Raw genomic sequence first — 19,263 nt, 5'->3', positions numbered from 1 at the left:
TGTTCTATGTTCTATAACTGTCATTAAAGTATGTGATTTCCTAGTTTCTTCTTTCTTCTCAAATGAACCAAATGACATTTCCAATCCAAAAGGCACAAACAGGAGAACTTTGGAAAATTGATTCTATATCCCAAGATTGAATCTATCACTTCCTGGAAATTTATTGATCTGAAGTTGCATTCTTCTCTTCTGTTTATTTATATATATTTAAATTAGAATGGTGTCCTACCATGAAATCACATTAATCAAAATTCATTCAAGACACTATCACTACATGCACTCTGACTTTTATCATTGTCTGTCTGTGGTGTGTTCTCACTATGACCTTCACACTCTAATCTCTCCTCTGATGTGCCCCTCACTCTCTAATTCATTCTATTATCACTGACGTGTGTTTGCTAGGTTTACGGAGAGAGGGTAAATGTTTAAAGGTGATCAGTAAGGCAATTTTTTTTTAAAAAACACAGGATGGTAGGAGCAAATACAATAACAACATTCAAGAGGCATTTAGAGAGACACGTAAACCAGCAGGGAATAGAGGGATACAGACCACATGCAAGCAGATGTGATTAGTTTAGATTGGCATTATGGTCGGCACAGAAGTGGTAGGCTGAAGTGCCTGTACCGATGCTGTACTGTTCTAAGTTATATTACCTCATTCTTCCTGCCCCAAAATTGATTTTCCATATACTTAAAATACAAGTTGCCCCAGCTCTCCAACCATGACAATGCACTCAGCCTTAAATGTTTCATCTGTTTCATCCCACAAATGCACTTTTTTTTTACTGGTACCCTTTTCCCTGGGCACAAGGGATCAACCAGACAATATAGGCTGTGTTGCAAAGATAGATAGAAGTTTAAGCCTTGCCTGCTGCATGTTAGATGCCAATGACATTTGAAAATAACTACCATCCACAGTTTAATTATTCTTTGGGCATACAAGTAAAATCCTCAATTTTGAAGCTTCAAGGTAGACATACACCCCAAAATCTACAATAACAACAAATGATTAAGTGCATACCATTTAATTCCTTTATTAAATAAATTACACAAAGTTTGGAAATTGCAGATGCTGTTTGGTGTCAGCCCAAAATATATACAATTAAAAAGGTTTATCTCATTCATTTATTTTTAGGTTCCCTTATACCATTATTCCTCACAGTTTGTTTATGTGAAAACATATACAAAGTATTTGTTTAATGAGTCTGCCTGAGAATTTTCTTCCATATTCCTTTTACTCCCCCCACTGTTTTTTCTCACTCTCCCAGTCTTCTGGATTTCCACTTTATATCCATGCAAGTTATCTCTTTTAGCTTGATGTCATCTTTCTCTTCAGTTTACTGGTTTGACTCTATCATCATCTCATACAGTTGGAGGCATTATTTGATTATAGATATACAGATTGGACTATACGCTATCGTAGGCTTCACCATGACAGGTCTTAAATTAAAGGTGGTGTTTATTCACAATGATTCTTGTCATCAGGAAACCCATCAGATTAGTAAAATTAGAGGACCAATCTGGTGACTTTTGTACAAAAGATACTTAGGACATCACATTTTACACCAAGAACAAAAGTTGGTATCTAAACACAGTCAACATAGATAATTGGATCGAGGGTCTGTTTCCATGCTGTACGACTCTATAATAATGACTGAATAGATGGTTTATCACTAATAGTCTATTTCATTCCTTTATTAGCTAATTTACTGAGAGTTTTTGAAAGTTGTATATTTTGTTCAGTTTCAGCATTTAAAATTTACACAAAAATACTCTGGTAATTTTTTTTAAAAGTTGTGGAATTCATGGATTAAGCAGGATAAAGAGATACAATTGGATAATCTGCTAACTATTGTTGGCAGTAATAAAAGAGAAGATCAACAATGTAAAAGACAATGAGTGATTCCAGGTCACATGGCAATATAACAATGGACGGAGGCACTTTTAGGTCACATGATTTAAGTACAAAAGGTCATAGACTAAATATTCAGTTATTAATTGCCCAAGACTGAACTTCACCTTTCCCAAAAATGGTGAAAAACACAGCACCAAATACATCAATTGCAGCAGCAATGTAGAATACAGTTCGCCATTGTGCAATTGTATGCTGTAGAGTAAAAGAGAAAAACATAAGTGAACACTAATTCTGATTAGAAAAACATCTGCAGATTGTATTAAGTTTAAAATGTATAGGCAAATTCACTTGTCATTAGCATTGTTAGCTTGTGAGAAGACAGCAGTATAATCCTTATTATATGCTAAATTTATAATAAACTAACATTTTGTGAACAGTTTGATTTCATCAGCTTGTGATTTCTTTAAATACAAACGAAATCTCAGTGGACAGTCTTGCATATTGTCAAATTAGAAATATATTTCTTTATGATAAATCAGTGCTTTATTCAGTTATAGTTCTACTTAATGCACAGAAGTGATTTTCTCGGTCACAGTGACCCAGCATTTCACACTGGTTAATTACTTCGACAACATTTTATGACAATTTCAATGAAAACCAAATTCTAAAATTATGTTAAAAATATTTATTATTTGAAAGGGCACGTTATGACTTGTGACTTACAGGTAAGGATGTAATGTTTTGTTTGGCCTGTACTTTCTTTGAAACAACTGTTTATTTCATTGTTTTCAAACACACAGATATAGGCCAAAATAGTTTGACATGAAAGTTGACATGCAAGGTTTCTCACTTGGTAGACTTACATGGAAATTTATACTCACATGATATGTTAAGGTTTTGGCAATAACTGGTCCTACCATTCCTGGTATAGTAGCAAATGTATTTGTAATTCCAAGTAAAATGCCTGCGTACCTGGTAATTATTAAGTTTCAAATTCAATTTCTAGAATAAACTTGCATACAAAAGCTACAAAAGTTTAAGATTTCGTGCAGTACACCGAAACATTATTCAATGATATACTTGATGATTGGGCGACACTGACTCCTGCATCAATTTGGTTCTATGGCTCAACCAACAACAAACTCTGGACTGGATAATGGCATTGAACACAGGAGCACTAATCACAATATCCAACATTTTAGGAGAAATGGGACTTGTGTAAATCTTATTCTTCAGTGAATTCCTAATCTATGCCATGCTGAACAGTGAACAACTATGTGACGGCTCTTTGGTCATCCTATAGAGAGGCACAAAGAGGCAGCAGCTTGGGGAACTATAAATAAACTATAAACACAAGCAGTCTATCCTTCTCCCAAACTCTATCACAGAAATCAGAATAAAGTCCACTGTCCTACATCTTCATCTGCCTCAAGTATTTATTCAATTTTCCTTATAAATGTGTAATTGTCTGTCCCTTAACTACCCTCCTTCCATCTTCTTTCTGCCTTCTCTCCCTGAACCCACCTCCCCCGCTCCTCCCTTTCTTTTGAAATGTATCAGATCAGATTCCCTACAGGGTGGAAACAGGCCCTTCAGCCCAACAAGTCCACACTGCCCCTTGAAGCATCCCACCCAGACCCATCCCCCGATAACTCACACACCCCTGAACACTACAGGCAATTTAGCATGGCCAATCCACCTAACCTGCACATCTTTGGACTGTGGGAGGAAACCGGAGCACCCAGAGGAAACCCACGCAGACACGAGGAGAATGTGCAAACTCCACACAGATGGTCGCCCGAGGCGGGTATCGAACCTGGATCCCTGGTGCTATGAGGCTGCAGTGCTAACCACTGTGCCACCATGCCGCAATAATGGTGTGCATAAAGAAGCTTGAGATTAAAAAGATTCCGAAATACAAATTGTGCTATGTCTCAAGTTAAATTTTAAGACAACTATATTGAAAAGTTACCACATAATCTATTTTGGGCAGCATTTTAGCAACAAAGGTAGGGAAAATCAGTTGTGTATTTTGTCAAAAATCCTAGAAATTTCAGAAGTTTTAGGTTTGGTGCTTCTATTGAAAAATCTCCTCTGCATTTTCAACAGCTCGTTGAAGTGGGTGGTTGATATTGGAGTGCTGTGTTGCATGAAAACTGCCATGTTTGAGACATTTTGGGAATATCAAAGACATTAACGAAGGCCTAGTGGCTATATTTTCTACAGGAAGTGTACCTTCTAAATTGGTATGATCACCAACCAGATGCTCTGATGCTTGTGTGCAAATATGTATCTTCCTGTTAATGACCAACACCAGCCTAATGATCTCCAAGCCTGTTTCAGGTAAAGAGGGTGAAAACGGTAAAGACAAAAAGGCCTCAAAGTTTTGTGATATCAGGAATTATCTAGTTACAGTTTATGTCTGTAATGAAATACAAATGTGTTTGGGCAATTTCAAATGGGTTAGTTATAAATTAAGTGGCTAGAGTTGTTAGTTTTCCCTTTCATTTCCTTTCAATTACCATCATAACTGTGGAACAATGCATTCATAATAAAATCACTGCAGTGACTTCAGTATTTTTGCATTCAATGCAGTGAGTGCGAGTATTACAGAATGAAGTTCTTATAGTAACAGAACGTGACCTTGCTGGTTTATGTACATGCAAAGTAAAGCAAAAGACTATGGAAAATTAGCGAGTTTTGAGAAGATTTGTAGCTCAGGTTGGGGTTCTGGATGTGAGTTTGCTCGCTGAGCTGGAAGGTTAGTTTTCAGACGTTTCGTCACCATTCTAGGTAACATCATCAGTGAGCCTCCGGTGAAGCGCTGGTGTTATGTCTCGCTTTCTATTTATCTGGTTAGGTTTCCTTGGGTTGGTGATGTCATTTCCTGTTCTTTTTCTCAGGGGACGGTAGATTGGCTCCAAATCAATGTGTTTGTTGATGGAATTCCGGTTGGAATGCCATGCTTCTAGGAATTCTCTAGTAGCACAAAGGAACTACGCAGAGCAGAGGAAAATCACCTATACAGCCTATTCAAAAAGAATGGGTACGCTATGAACACAGTCTGCCGATTTCTCAGCAACAAACCCAAACAAACAGACAAAACGGGCTCAGAAACCATAACCACTCTCCCCTACATCAAAGACATTTCTGAAATGACTGCCAGACTACTTGGACCTGTTGGCATCAGGGTAGCCCACAAACCCACCAACACACTAAAACAGCAGCTAATGAACTTAAAAGACCCTATACAGACAACAAATAAAACAAACGTCATCTACAAAATACCTTGCAAGAACTGTGACAAATACTACATTGGACAAACTGGCAGAAAGCTAGCCACCAGGATACATGAACATCAAATGGCCACAAAACGACATGACCCACTATCACTCGTATCCTTACATACAGATAAGGAAGGACACCACTTTGATTGGGACAACACATCCATCCTAGGACAAGCCAAACAGAGACATGTGCGAGAATTCCTAGAAGCATGGCATTCCAACCGGAACTCCATCAACAAACACATTGGCTCCAAATCAATCTACAACCCCCTGAGAAAAAGAACAGGAAATGACATCACCAACCCAAGGAAACCTAACCAGATAAATAGAAAGCGGGACATACCACCAGCGCTTCGGAGGCTCACTGATGATGTTACCTAGAATGGTGACGAAACATCTGAAAACTAACCTTCCAGCTCAGCGAGCAAACTCACATCCAGAACTATGGAAAATTGTTTGCATAGCATTGCCAGTGTGACCCTATTTTAACTCACCATCAATTATAAGAGCAATTTAGGATGGGAAGCAAAGGTTGGCCTTGCCAACAAAAGTATGGGATGTGGCTAAGAAACTTGTACATTAAAAACAATATTTCTTAAACAAACATACTTCCCATTGCCAGCAAAAAAAGTGGGTACAGTAACATGTGATATGTTACTATAGATTAACACATGCAATACATAATTTAAATATGAAAATGTGTGTATTATACTTAGTAAAAACTTTTATGTACTTATGCAGGTTTCAACCAAACTTTCTATAATTTCATGGTGGTCGAAGTAGTTCCTCTGCCACAACCATATAAACTCCTCTACCCAACCAGCTTCCCCCAACCCCACATGCTCACTCATGCCCTCTCTCACATCCTGTCAGCTGCATAGATTTACTTATATGCTCTCTCTCATATCCCCACTCAGCATTTTTCTTTTACTCAATAAATATGAGCCTTCTGTTGGTGTTTTCATAGATAGTTGAACAAGAGTCTGATTTAACCTTAATGCCAACAAATCTAAAACAAAAGCAGGAGTTTCTGGAAATTCAGCAGGTCTGACAGCATCTGTGAAGAAAAAATAATCAGGGTTAGCATTTCGGGTCCGGTGACCCTTCTTCAGTTCCAAGGAAGGGTTACTGGACCAGAAATGTTAACTCTGATATTTTTCTTCACAGATGCTGCCAGACCCACTGAGCTTCCAGTAACTTCTGTTTTTGTTCCTGATTTACAACATCTGCAGTTCTTTCCGTTTTTACCAACAAATCTGACATTGCTTCTGTATTAAAAGTAGAATAAATGCAATTAAATAACTGAAATGATTTATTGCACTGCACTCTATTGAACAATTGATCATTACTGGTGCAAGATTTGCTAATAAGACCAAAAGATACAGGAGCATAATTAGACTATTCAGCTCATCCAGAGTGTTCCACCATTCGATCATGGCTGCTATGTTTCTCAACCCCATTCTCCTGCTTTCTCCCTCTAATCCTTGATCCTCTTACTAATAAAACATCTATCTCTGTCTTAGATACAATGACTTGGCCTCCGAAGACTTCTGCAGCAATGAGTTTCAAAGATTCACCACCCTCTGGCTGAAAAAATTCCTTCTCATCTCAGTCCTAAAGGGTCGACCTTCACTCTGAGGCTGCACCCTCAGAACTTAATCTTTCCTGCTAGCGGAAACATCTTCTCCATGTCCACTTTATGTAGGCCTCTCAGTTTTCTGTAAGTTTTAATGAGATCTCATCCTTTTGAACTGTATTTCAGTGCACAACTGCTCATATGACAAGTCCTTGATCCCAGGATCATTTTTATAAACATCCTTTGGACTCCCTCCGATGCCAGCAAATTCTTCCTTAGATACAAAGCTCAGAACATCTCAATATTCCAAATACGGTCTCACCAGAATGTTATACAACCTCAGCAGTACATCTCTGCTCTTGAATTCAAGCCCTCTTGAAACGAATGCTAACAATGCATTTGCTTTCCCAACTGCAAACTGAACTTGCATGCTAACATTAAGAGAATCCTGAACTAGGACTCCTAAGTCCCTTTGTACTTCAGATTTCTAAAGCCTTTCCCAATTTAGAAAATTATCTACACCTCTGTTCTTCCTACCAAAGTGCAAAACCTCACACTTCCCCACATTGCATTCCATCTACTACTTCTTTTCCCACTTGGCTAGCCTGTCCAAGTCTTTCTGCAGCCGCCCTGCTTCTTCAACACTACCTGTCCCCCCGCACATTTTTGTGTCATCTGCAAACTTCACAACAATGCCCTCAGTTCCTTCAAGATGATCATTAATGTAAAACATGAATAGTGAATAAAGATAAAAGTAAATACAGTGGAGGTATCACTCAGGTAACTCATGCACATATTCAAATGACAGAGAAAGCAACATATAAGTTTTCTTTTCAGAGATTTCTTCATAACAACGGAGAGATTAAAAAATGTGGAAGATTAGTTTGCTTTTCAGCAGAATAATGATAACACAGGTCAATAGTTTCAAACAGTTCACTTACGATGGGGCAATGTCCAAATGATTAATGCTGAACCCAGACATGCTGAAACCACCCAACGCAGAAGATATTGTTAGAAACAGCACAGCCACTGTATAGTTGCACCCTACATATCCTGTAGCAACCAGAAAAATTGCAGGTCCGACCATACCTAAAGCAAACAAAATATTATTACTGTAATTATTAAAATTAAGGAAGAGTAACACTTCCTTTACAGATACGAGGGAGTCGATAGACTCATTTGAAATTTGGGGTTGTTGGCTTGCTCACCAGCTGGCTGGTTATTGTAGTTGTACAATAACAAGCCAGTTCAGCGAGCAAGCCAGCAACTTCATCAACAATCCAAGCTACAAATCTTTGCAAGAAACTTAATCATTTGGGATTCTTTTGGATAAGGGATTAACCAATGGTGTATAATGGTAGGTGTACTTAAGTATACGTTTCTAACTCTGCATGTAGATGCAAGTAGAATGAAGGCAGCCAAAGGAGATACAAACAGCAACAGATCTGATTGTTAATTAATATCAATACCTAGCAGATTCCAATAATACTCTGGATTCAGTCCTTTAAAAATACTCTGAGCATTACATGGTCATTTTGATCTTTACCTTGTAGAATATGACACACATGGCCAAATAATTGTCATTGGTTAGAACTCAAAACAACAGAAGAACTTCCTTCAAACCATGTGAGGTGTCCAAAAGCAAGGTGTATTGAGATAGCTTTTTGGCAAAAGAACAAGAAAATGACTGCATGCAGGGAAAGCTTTTGGAACACAGGTCAGGTCAGGCAGCATCAAAGCAGTAGGAGAGTCGACACTTTGGGCAGAGATCCTTCATCAGGACTGATGAAGGGTCTAGGCCCAAAACATTGACTCTCCTACTCCTTTGATGCTGCCTCACCAGCTGGGTTCCTTCAGCTCAACACTGTATCAACTCTGATTCCAGCATCTGGAATTCTTGCTTTCTATCTTACATGAAGGTCTTGATTTAGCTATATAGCTATAGACCTTATTGGATTGACAAGGAAGCTGGTGTTAGCTGAATTGATCCAGTTATTCCATTACACTAAAGGTTGACAGCGTGTGTAAGAGTTCACAATGGGAATTTCCTATTATAATGAAAGCTGCTAGAAAGCATTACCTTGAGGTTGAGCATACATTCTATGCTCTCTATCCACACAGATTTAAATCTCTCAATTAAATCAGTGGTTCTCAAACTGACCCTCGGGAGCCTGTGGAGACATTCCTGGAGGTCTGTGAAATATTAAAATATTTGCCTAACAGGGTTGACATTAGGGCTTAGGGACCACCAGGATGTCTTAATTAAGAGCTGGTGAATGAATGCTGATTTAGTGTAAACCAGAAGTTGGGTGCAGAGTACAACTGCAATGTGTGCAGCATTAAAAAGGCAAGTTCTTTCATTCAACGTCATGAAAAGAGAACTGAAATAAAAACAGAAATTGCTGGAGAAACTCAGCAGGTCTGGCAGCATCTGCAGAGAGAAAGCTGCTTCAACATTTTGGTCCAGTGACCCCAGATGCAAAACTTATCTTCCAGGTGAATGAGCAATTTACCTACACTTTACTCTACCTATCTACTGTATTTGCTGCTCACAGCGTAGTCTCCGCTACAATGGAGAGATGAAACAGACTGGACAACTATTTTGTGGAATATCCATATTCTGTCTGCAAAAATGACCCTGAGCTTCCAGTTGTCTGCCACCTTAACACACCATCATATTCCATTGTCCACCTTTCCGTCGTGGGCTCACTGCAGTGCCCCAGAGAGGCTCAGCGCAAGCTGAAAGAAAAGCATCTCATTTGGGGACCTTGCAAGCTTCAAGATTCAATATTGATTTCAGTAATTTTAGGGCCTGAACACCTCATTCCATATTCTTTACCCCAACCTCACACCATAGTCCTGTCATCACATGGCCTACTTTTATCACAGCCAACCCATTTTCACTCTGTAGTGGTCCCTATTATCACCTTTCCTTTCTCTCTGGCTCACCATTATCCATCCTTTTGTCTGCCCAATGGCTGGTCTCTCTCCAGATGGGCTCCATCTCCACCTAGCATTTGCTCTTTACTCCCACCCCTTACTCCATCTTCTGCATATATACCACTTTTTCTGAGCAACAATCAGTTCTGAAAAAAGGTCAGTGGAACCCAAATGTAGACTCTGCTGTCTTTCCACTGATCCTGCCAGACCAGCTCAGTTTCTTCAGCAATTTCTGTTTTTGTTTCAGATTTCCAGCACCCACTGTTACTTTTTTTGTTTATGCATAGAGGAATGCTGAGAACAGCACAAAGATTTCTAGGTAAACCTACAATTAGCTAATAATGGACACCAAGTGAGTTAAGACTTGTTTGAGAGGATATCTTTTAAATAAAGTTTTACATGGTTAAACGCTGGAAAGGATATCAAAAATACATGTTTAAACAGGATGCCATTTTTCTTAATTTGCGTAGTGATTTTCAATCCATTCTGTTAAATAACTTACAAAGAAGTTTGAGAGTCATTGAATTAAAAATCCCTCAGCCTTCTAAATTTAAAATGAATACAAACCAAAACTATATTAACCATCCTAAAGCTAGATAGAAACATAGGAAATAGGAGGGGTAGGCCATTTGATTCTTCAGGCCTACGCCACCACAGAATGTCGTCGTGGATAAACATCCAACTCGGCATCCACTTTCTCCTAAATCCACTTTGATGTCTTTAGCCTCAAGAACTACATCTAACACCTCTTGAAAACATTCAATGTTTGGCATCAATTGCTTTCGGTGACAGAATTCCACTGTCTCATCACTCTCTGGGTGTCAAAATTTCTCATCTTAATCCTAAATGGCCTACCCTATATGCTTTGATCCCCAGCTCCGGACACTCCGGTGATCAGTAACATCTTTCCTGTTAGAATTTTATAGGTTTCTAGGAGATTCCCTCCACATTATTCTAAACTCTAGTGAATACAGTCCTAACCAATCCAGTCTCTCTTCAGTCCTACCATCCCAGGAATCAGTCTGGTAAACCTATGTTGCACTCCCTTCATAGTAAGAACATCCTTCCTCAGATAAGGAGGCCACAATAGTCCAAATGAGATCTCACCAAGACCTTGTATAATTGCAGCAAGGTATCCTCGCTTGAATCCTCTTGCTGTCAAGGCCATTATACCATTTGTCTTCTTCAACACCTGCTGCGCCTGCACGCATACTTTCTGTGACTGGTGTACGAGGGCATCCATTGTGCACCTTCCTCTTTCCGAATCTATCACCATCTGCCTCCTTTGTTTGCTCCTAAAGTGGATAACCTCACATATGTGCAGCTACCCACTCACTCAACCTGACCAAGTTCAACCCCTAAAACTTTTACACATCTGTTTGCAACCATATGATATCAAACATGCAAAATGTTTACTAGATTCTCCACATCTATTAATCCAAACCTTCCCAAATTACAACTGAATTGCTGCAAACTAATTCATATTGTTTATTTTAAAAGACTTCCTAAGTACAGGGGGTTCTCCTATAACGTGTTCTGGCAATGCAAATTGGCTATATTGCAACTGACAAATAAGGAATTGCTTTTGTAAAATGTAAACTTGTATTGGCTATAACAGTTCCATTCAGTATGGATTGTATATCATTAACCTCAAGTACAATATCATGGAGAACAACCAGCTTTTTATGAAAATGTGGAAGTCTTAGTTTGGAGAGTTTATGCTGAACACATTAAATGCATCAGTATTATTTAAAACTATAGCTCATTTAAATAGAAGAATCGACTCCAATGCTAAATTGATGGTTAAAAAAATGAAGTATAGTTTGAAATATGAGTGAATCTAAAATGTGCTCCCATGCATAGTATTTTTGCCTAGATTGTGTCACATATTAAATATGTAAGAATTTTTTAGCTAAATCATTTTTACCAAGAGTTTGTGTTACAGCCTGCTCTTTTCCAGCACTATTTCAATGCAATGTTACTCAGGTTTACAACATATTTTTATCTTACAATTAACTTAAATGCCAATGGGCTACATAGAAAAGAAAGGTCAGATTCTTTTTCTTCACTTATGTGTAAATCTATCCAGAAGTGTGTGCCTGTGGCATGTCAGGTCAGATATCAGCATTTAAATGGAGGAGAGAGTATTACCAAAAATTGCCGACATGTCAATTTCGGTGGAGTTTCGGGAAGGGTTGGTGGCTGTGAGCTCTATCTCACACAAGTTTGCACTGCTCATCTCTTATGGATCATGCTAGCACTTTCATGCAATATTGACCATTGCTGGGATTTCTCATGGCAGGACTCTAGTTAAAGCCCAGCTGTCACTTCATTATAAATACAAGGTTAGATTCGTAAATGTATTGCCTCTCTGCAACATCACCTGTCTGATAAACTGTCATTATAATTATTGCAGCTATTAGAATGAAGCTATACAGGTAAGGAAGAATTTAAAAGGAATGCAAGCCCGCTTTTCCCATTGACCCCATTATTTATATAGTGCGATTTTCTATAATGTGATGTTATGCTGGAATGCAACTATTGCATTAAAGCAGAACCCCCTGTAGTTTAGTCCACAGCTTTATGAATGCTGGTAAAGTTTCCAATTCCTAGTCAATTCTACCCAAAAATTAATCAGATGGAACCTGACCAGTGTCATATATGTAAAAAAAGTTGGCTTTTTTGATTAATACGCTTTAAAAAAAACTCTTGCTAATCTTATTTACTTTCTTTAGAAAGAAAACCATAGCCTAACAAAGATTAACCAATTTTACACAATAAGCCCTTGACCTTTGCTGAATTACTCTTTGAATCATTTGTTTCTTCACTTCCATTCTCAAGCTGTGCAGTGAAATTCAACTCCACCCAACAACCAACCATCTCCAAGATCCAAAATGTGGTCTCTGTTATTCATATGCACTATCTTCTATTTGTGTAGTGTGCGCAAACTTGAAAATGTTGCAAATAATGTCCTGTTTTCAGCCAATAACCTACCCAACAACATCCTTTGCTTCATTTTGCCAATTAACTGCCAATGTGAAATCCATCTGCATATCCATCCACATAGCTATTGCATTTCCACTGACACGGATGCTATATATTGATTCTTCGGGCCTACACCACCACAGATTTCCTCTTTTCCACCCAATCCCATCAAACTTTGTTGGAGTCCCAATACCATTATATTCTGAACCAACATGTTTGCACTATAACAAAGTGTGACGCTGGATGAACTCAGCAGGCTAAGCAGTATCTTAGGAGCACAAAAGCTGACGTTTTGGGCCTAGACCCTTCATCAGAATTGTTTGCACTATCGCCGATTTCTATACCAGCATTTAAAAATATATTTCTCAAAAGTGTTTTCATCCATGAAAAATTAAAATTTGAAACATCTTACCTATAATGGTAAACATTTTACGAACAGCAGATGTAGTAAAATTGTGTTTTTTTATCAGGTAATCAGCAATGAACCCAGTAGTAATCATCACCATCCAACAGAAGAAATACGGTAGGGCTGATAAAAAGCCATTCTACATAAATAGAGTGATTAGCTATATTGCAGTACAAAATTCTGCACAAATTAAAACATGAGCACAAGAATAAAACAATAAATAATGTTCATCCATTGGCCATTGAAAATCTGCCCACCAATGGACTTTACCCCAACAATCTTTGAAGGGAAACTATTTCTGTCAAACAAAAGTCTAGAATAGTAACTCAAATTACATTGCTCAACACAGACTGAATGTGCTATGTAAATTGTTAATGTAGAAACATGTTTCAAGGCACTTCATGAGTGTGTTAATTAAATTTGTCACTGAACCACAGAAGGAACTATGGGGATAGATGACTAAAAGCTTGATCAAAATAGTAGATTTTAAGGAGTGCCTGAAAGGAGGTGAGAGGTGGAGAGTTTTAGGGAAGTAATTAAGAGTTTGGAGCCCAATCAGTTGAAAACACAATTGTCAATTATCAAGGCAATTAAAATTAGGGATGTGCAAAAAAAAATGGAGGAGCTCAAGGATCTCAAAGACTTTAGGTATAGAGAAAATAAAGAGATGCTGATGGGTAGGGGAAGCCATGGAAGAATTTGAGATCAGTATTTAACAAAAAAAAACGCAATTGTCGGACTGGGAGCCAACGTAAGTCAGCTGATACCAGGGTGACACATGAATTGGATTCGATGCAAGTATGAGCAGTGTTTTGGACAAGCACAAGTTTACATAGAGATGTTGTTCCATATCAGGTTGCACAAAGAATTATCCGAGTATGTATGTAATCTAATTTTCAAGCATCAACTGCCTTTGCTCAGTAAAAGTTTGCTGATTGATCACATGCATGTTTCAGTTCCATGATCGGTTAAATAGCTTATTACATTTCGAATGGAAGGTGATCCACACTTAGGATCAAAGTCATTAAGTTTATCTCCCTTAAGAGCCCATCAAATTTAATTTTGAAATCATTGATCACATCCAATTCCAGTACTTACATGGGCAGAGTTCCAGATCACTACTGCTCAACTATATTATTACAAAGTTCTTTCTCTCATCCTCTGTATCTCTATCCCAAAGCTGCTTCCTTGTCCTTGTACCACAAACCAACCGGAATAGATTTTTCTCATCAACTTCACCTAAGCCTGTCATAAGCTTATGCGCCGCTATCAGATCTCCTATCAATCACTGTTGCTCCAAGAAGAACAATCTTGTAACTAAAATCCTTATCCCTAGAACCATTCTGATAGATCTCCGCTACATCCTTTTGAGGACCGTTGCATCCTTCCTAACGTGTCACAACCAGAACTAGACGTGATCTTCTAGGTGTGGTCTAACCAGTATTTTATAAAAGGTCCACCAAAGCCTCCCTGGTTTTGAATTCAATCCTATTAACAATGGCCAAAACCCCATAACTTTGATAACTGCCCTCTCAATATATTCCATCACCTTCATAGATCTATGTATTTGAAAGACCCTTGGTCTCTATAGTCTGTAGAATTATGCCATAAAGTATATACGGCCTCTCCCTAACCTGTCTGCGAAAATTCATCAGCTCACACTTCTCCATATTTGCCACCTGTTTCCATTCTGCCTAACAATGCCCCTTGTAATTGATGGGTATTCTCACTGTTTAACACAACATAATCTGCAAGTTTTACAATTTTACTCTGCATTCCAATTTCAATTTGTGGACATCATATCTGTCATAAAAAAAGAACTTAAAAAGGATAACAAAAAGCTACTAGCTAGTGCAGATGCTGGAAATCAGAAACAAAACCTGAACTTGCTGGAAAAACAAGGCAGGTCTGGCACCATCTGTAGACAGAAAACACGTCAGATTCAATGACCCTTCTGCTGAGTTTTTCCAGCAATTTCTGGTTTTGTTTCTTAGAAAGCACTGTCCTTCTTAAATGTGAAATCCTTATAAAAAAGGGCAGTTCTTTACCATTTATATTAATTACACACAGGGTATTAAAATGTCATGGACAGGTACGGAATTCACAAGGAGGCTCATGTAATGCAAAGCTTTATATCTAGAGGACTAGAACACAAGGGGATAGAAGTTAGTTATACAAAGTACTGGTTGTACCACAGCTAGTGTACTCAGTAGTTCTGGGCACCATACCTTAAGAGAAAATATACTAGCCTTGGATAAAGGGCACTATAAACTTTATCAGAATGATACCCAGACTTTAAGTTCGAGATCATTTTTTCCCCTCTAGCTATATGTATTCAGGGATAGGTTTAAAGGGTTAAATTTTAGATTACCCCAGTTGAACAGGTCCTGGGGCTAAGAGCCTACTCACGTTCTTATGTTCCTGTGTTTTGTCGATTGAATGCCCTGAGAAATCACTTGACTTTTAATACGTAAAATTACTCTGCATCTGCAGTGACATTTAAATGTGGCAAAATCAAAACTTTCAAAGTCATGATTATCACCAAATGAAACCTCATACAGAAGTGAAATTATGACATAGCCAACCAATGATAGGTAAAGGCATTCAAATAGGACCAGGTTAGTAGTCAACCGAGTCATTTTGTCTGTGGCATGCTTATAGATGTGTGGATGATGGATAAAAACAAATTAGTCTTGGGGAAAAAAAATGCCACATGCTTGGTAATGTTTCAGCATGAGCTCCTTGCTGTTACAGCCTATTCTTCTGTTAATAAACCAATAGGACTTTTAAAAAGTTATGTTTACGGTTTGCGTACAAGGATATAGAGGTCTCTCTGCTCATCTGCACTTTTCAAAATCTTGCCACTTATAGTAATATTTTTTGTCTTCCCATATTAGTTCTCCGAAAGTGCAGCACATCACATATAAGTCCATTTGTCATGCTTCTGCCCATTTCACCATCCCAAGATTTCCTGACACTTAGCGAAATAGCAGACAAAGATGAGGTTAGTTAAATTTCAAATCATTGGTAAACTTTTTTTTACAGCTGCTCTCTTTGCCAAATCTAAGTTGTTTAAAAAAAACTTTTGTGTAAAGAAATTGCAGTTCACATGGCAGCATGCAAGTCAGATGTGTTGTTTCTATTTAACAAGTGGTCTTTCACTAAAATAAAATAAAAATTAATTCAACAATTAATTAAATAATTAAACATAAGTTTATTATGCAAAAGCACAAATTAAATTAACCCAAACTATTTAGAGCCTACAAATTGAAACATTTTGAAACTCAGTAAAAATTCAATCCCATCCATCTCAATACCTAAGATACTCAAAAACCAGAGGGTTCTCTTCTTTACCATATCTATAAGATCAACCTAACTGTTTCTTTCAGTTCCCAGTCTTGAGAGTTTGATAGCCATTTCCTTAAGTAGTAACGTAATTGAGCTTAGGTTTTCTCAGCTTCAAATAATTCTTCCACTTAAGAGTTCTAACCTAACTTCTGGTGTAGAATTTTCAAACTAAAATCCTTCCATTGAGGTAAGTTATTTCCTGGCAATTCTAAACTGTGCACTTTCTTCATGAGAATCTGTTTCACTCATCTAAGTTCTACCAGGATATATGCAAACTAAAATACATAGGTTTTCCAAGCTATGAGTCCACCTTCACCCCCGCACCTACATATACAAGCATAAAAAATTCTGACCCTTCCAAACAGAAAGGAAATTCATGCTTCTCAATGTTTACTCTGTCCAATCCTAAGACTCACCCAATGCAAACAAATCCCTATCACCCCAGGACTTTTTCTGCTCAGCTCCAAAAATACTGACAAGATAATGATTAAAACTTCTCATGCATATAGACCAGATGTCACTAGTTCATGAGGAAGAATTTCTTCACTCAGAGTAGCGAATCAGTGGAATTCTCTATTAGAGGGCTGTAGAAACTTTGTCATTAAGTGCTGAGATACGCAAATTTCTAATCAGTAAATGAATCAAGGGGTGTGGGTGAAAGGCAACAAAGTGAAATTAAGGATCATTAGATCAGCCATGATCTCATTCGAAAGGTAAACTTGATGGGCTGAATAGCATATTTCTGCTCTTAATGGAGGTCAATTTGCAGAATTAATTGATGACACTGAACTAAGGACAAATAAATGGCACAAATCCTGAAAATGTATGAGGGGGAATAGCTCCAAATAATAAGCTTCTAGTATTTGCCAGCTGGTGCTGGAATGATCAAAGTTAAATAAATAATATGAGCATTATTAAGGGCAGTGAAAGTGGTGATGATCATATCTTTAGCGATAGCATCATTAAAAATAATTTTAGTGAAGCCACAATCTACAACATACTGCAATGCTTTTCAAAACAATTCAAAGAGACTGGAATACATTATTTAGCTCCATTTTGATTGATAACTTGGGAGAAAACAAAAAAGACAACATTCTAAATAAGATAAAAATAATAATCTTTTCAGACTTACTTCTTTAATGTCGAATTGTAGAATTTCTTCCATGTATGTTGGCAGCAGTGTTAATAATGTGTAAAAAGTCCAGTTGTAGCAAAAATGAGGAACGATGATAGCCCAAAGTGGCAAAGATGTCCAAAGAGATTTCCAGGGCACAGCATTATTCAAAGAATGCTACAGAAATGAAATAAAACAAAACTGGAGAAGTTATTAAAATTGAAGGAGAAAACAACCCTAAAGACTAACACCAACACGAACAAAAAAAGATACTACAAGTAAATTAAACTGAATATTATTTTTGTCTATTGCCTTATGTTTTGCCATGAAATACATTTTGGTGTTAAGTTTAAACAACGTTGATTATTTTTAAAGAGATAACGGGAACTACAGATGCTTCATCAGGGTTCAGGCCCGAAATGTCAGCTTTTATGCTCCTAAGATGCTGCCTGGCCTGCTGTGTTCATCCAGCCCCACACTTTGTTATCTTGATTATTTTTAAAACTTTTTTTGTATTTTTACATAGAATTTTAAAACTACTCTTGAAGAACAATTGAACCGAAGTAACTTTCTCCTGTTCATGATAAGCACAGAAGCCTCAGTTCAGTCTTAGAGTTTGTTCAACTAACAATTCAAGACAAAGTATTCTTTGGCTTGTCCACTTTACTCTGCAAGATCAATAGCTAACAAATTATTACCAAAGGAAGGAACATACCGTATTGAGGAAAGAAACACAATTGGAAATGTAATTTGAATATCCCAGAAAAATCATGCAGGTGTGTCCTGTCAATAAAAAGTCAATCAAGTCCATTTCAGTTGAATACTCCCAATAACCACCACGGAGCTGGAAGGAATTGCCTGCAGTTCTAACAAGCAGCACTCAACAATAACCTGCTCACTTATGTCAAGTTTAGGTCTTGCAGGCACTACTCTGTTTGAGACTCCATTATAAACAAAATAGCTGAATTCCATAGCCACTACCCTGGTCATCAAAACTGATATAAAGGAAGATAATTGTAGTTGTTGGAGGCTAATAATCTCAGCTCCAGTAATTCAATGCAAGATTTCTTAGGGCAACATCTATGTCTGAACAGTCTTCAGTTGCTTTGCCTTACTTCCATCATAAGGGCAGGGTGAGATGATTAGAGAATTTGATAAGGCATGTAACATAAGCAGTTTTCTCTGGTTAATTAATCCAGAATAATATTAAAATCAGAGCTAAAACTTTCAGAGAGCTGTCTTTTTATGACCTCAGATTAGTGAAAATGTCCAATCCAAAAGCCTGTGGATGCTGAGTCAACTGAAATTTAAGATGGAAAATAACAGATTTTTGTTTGGTATTACTTCAATCAACAATTTCTTATGACTTCCCACATCCTACCTGGCCACGAAGTGAAGCAATTATATACGTTTTCTCAGTCTGGGATATAGTTTTGTGGGTTTCTGGTGAGTCACTAGCCATCATGAACCATAACAGGCACCAGGCCACTCCAAATGCACCTGATTTTAAAAAAAGCTATTAGAACATAAAATGCAGAGATTTATACAGCAAAATGATTCATAATCTTTTAATATCTTAAAATTCTCACAAATTGGTATGCATAGTTGTATGCTCCGACTGCACAAATCTAATCGACTTCTGAGTCCCACTGACACAGAGCTTTTTCAGGAGCACATCTCAACAGCAGCACTTTTTTGTATTGATCCTGCTTGTATTGACCCTGTTGCTCTGTCCAACTGACTGTAACCTTG

General features: G+C 37.7%; 1 protein-coding gene across 2 annotated transcripts in view; it reads right to left on the bottom strand.

The window, feature by feature from the left end:
* Positions 1-906: 906 nt before the first annotated feature.
* Positions 907-19,263, bottom strand: part of slc17a5 (solute carrier family 17 member 5) — a 32,783-nt gene continuing 14,426 nt past the window's right edge. For both annotated transcript variants that reach the window (XM_048531101.1, XM_048531102.1), the window contains exons 6-11: positions 18,893-19,011; positions 17,530-17,688; positions 13,056-13,188; positions 7,660-7,807; positions 2,737-2,827; positions 907-2,107 (exon numbers count right to left, since the gene is read on the bottom strand). In XM_048531101.1, coding sequence (XP_048387058.1) covers positions 1,988-2,107; positions 2,737-2,827; positions 7,660-7,807; positions 13,056-13,188; positions 17,530-17,688; positions 18,893-19,011 — 770 coding nt within the window. In that variant the 3' untranslated portion in view covers positions 907-1,987. The remainder of the gene's footprint in view (positions 2,108-2,736; positions 2,828-7,659; positions 7,808-13,055; positions 13,189-17,529; positions 17,689-18,892; positions 19,012-19,263) is intronic.

The sequence above is a fragment of the Stegostoma tigrinum genome, chromosome 4 (assembly GCF_030684315.1).
Source record: "Stegostoma tigrinum isolate sSteTig4 chromosome 4, sSteTig4.hap1, whole genome shotgun sequence".
NCBI lineage: Eukaryota > Metazoa > Chordata > Chondrichthyes > Orectolobiformes > Stegostomatidae > Stegostoma > Stegostoma tigrinum.
This window is presented reverse-complemented; position numbering and strand designations above follow the sequence as displayed.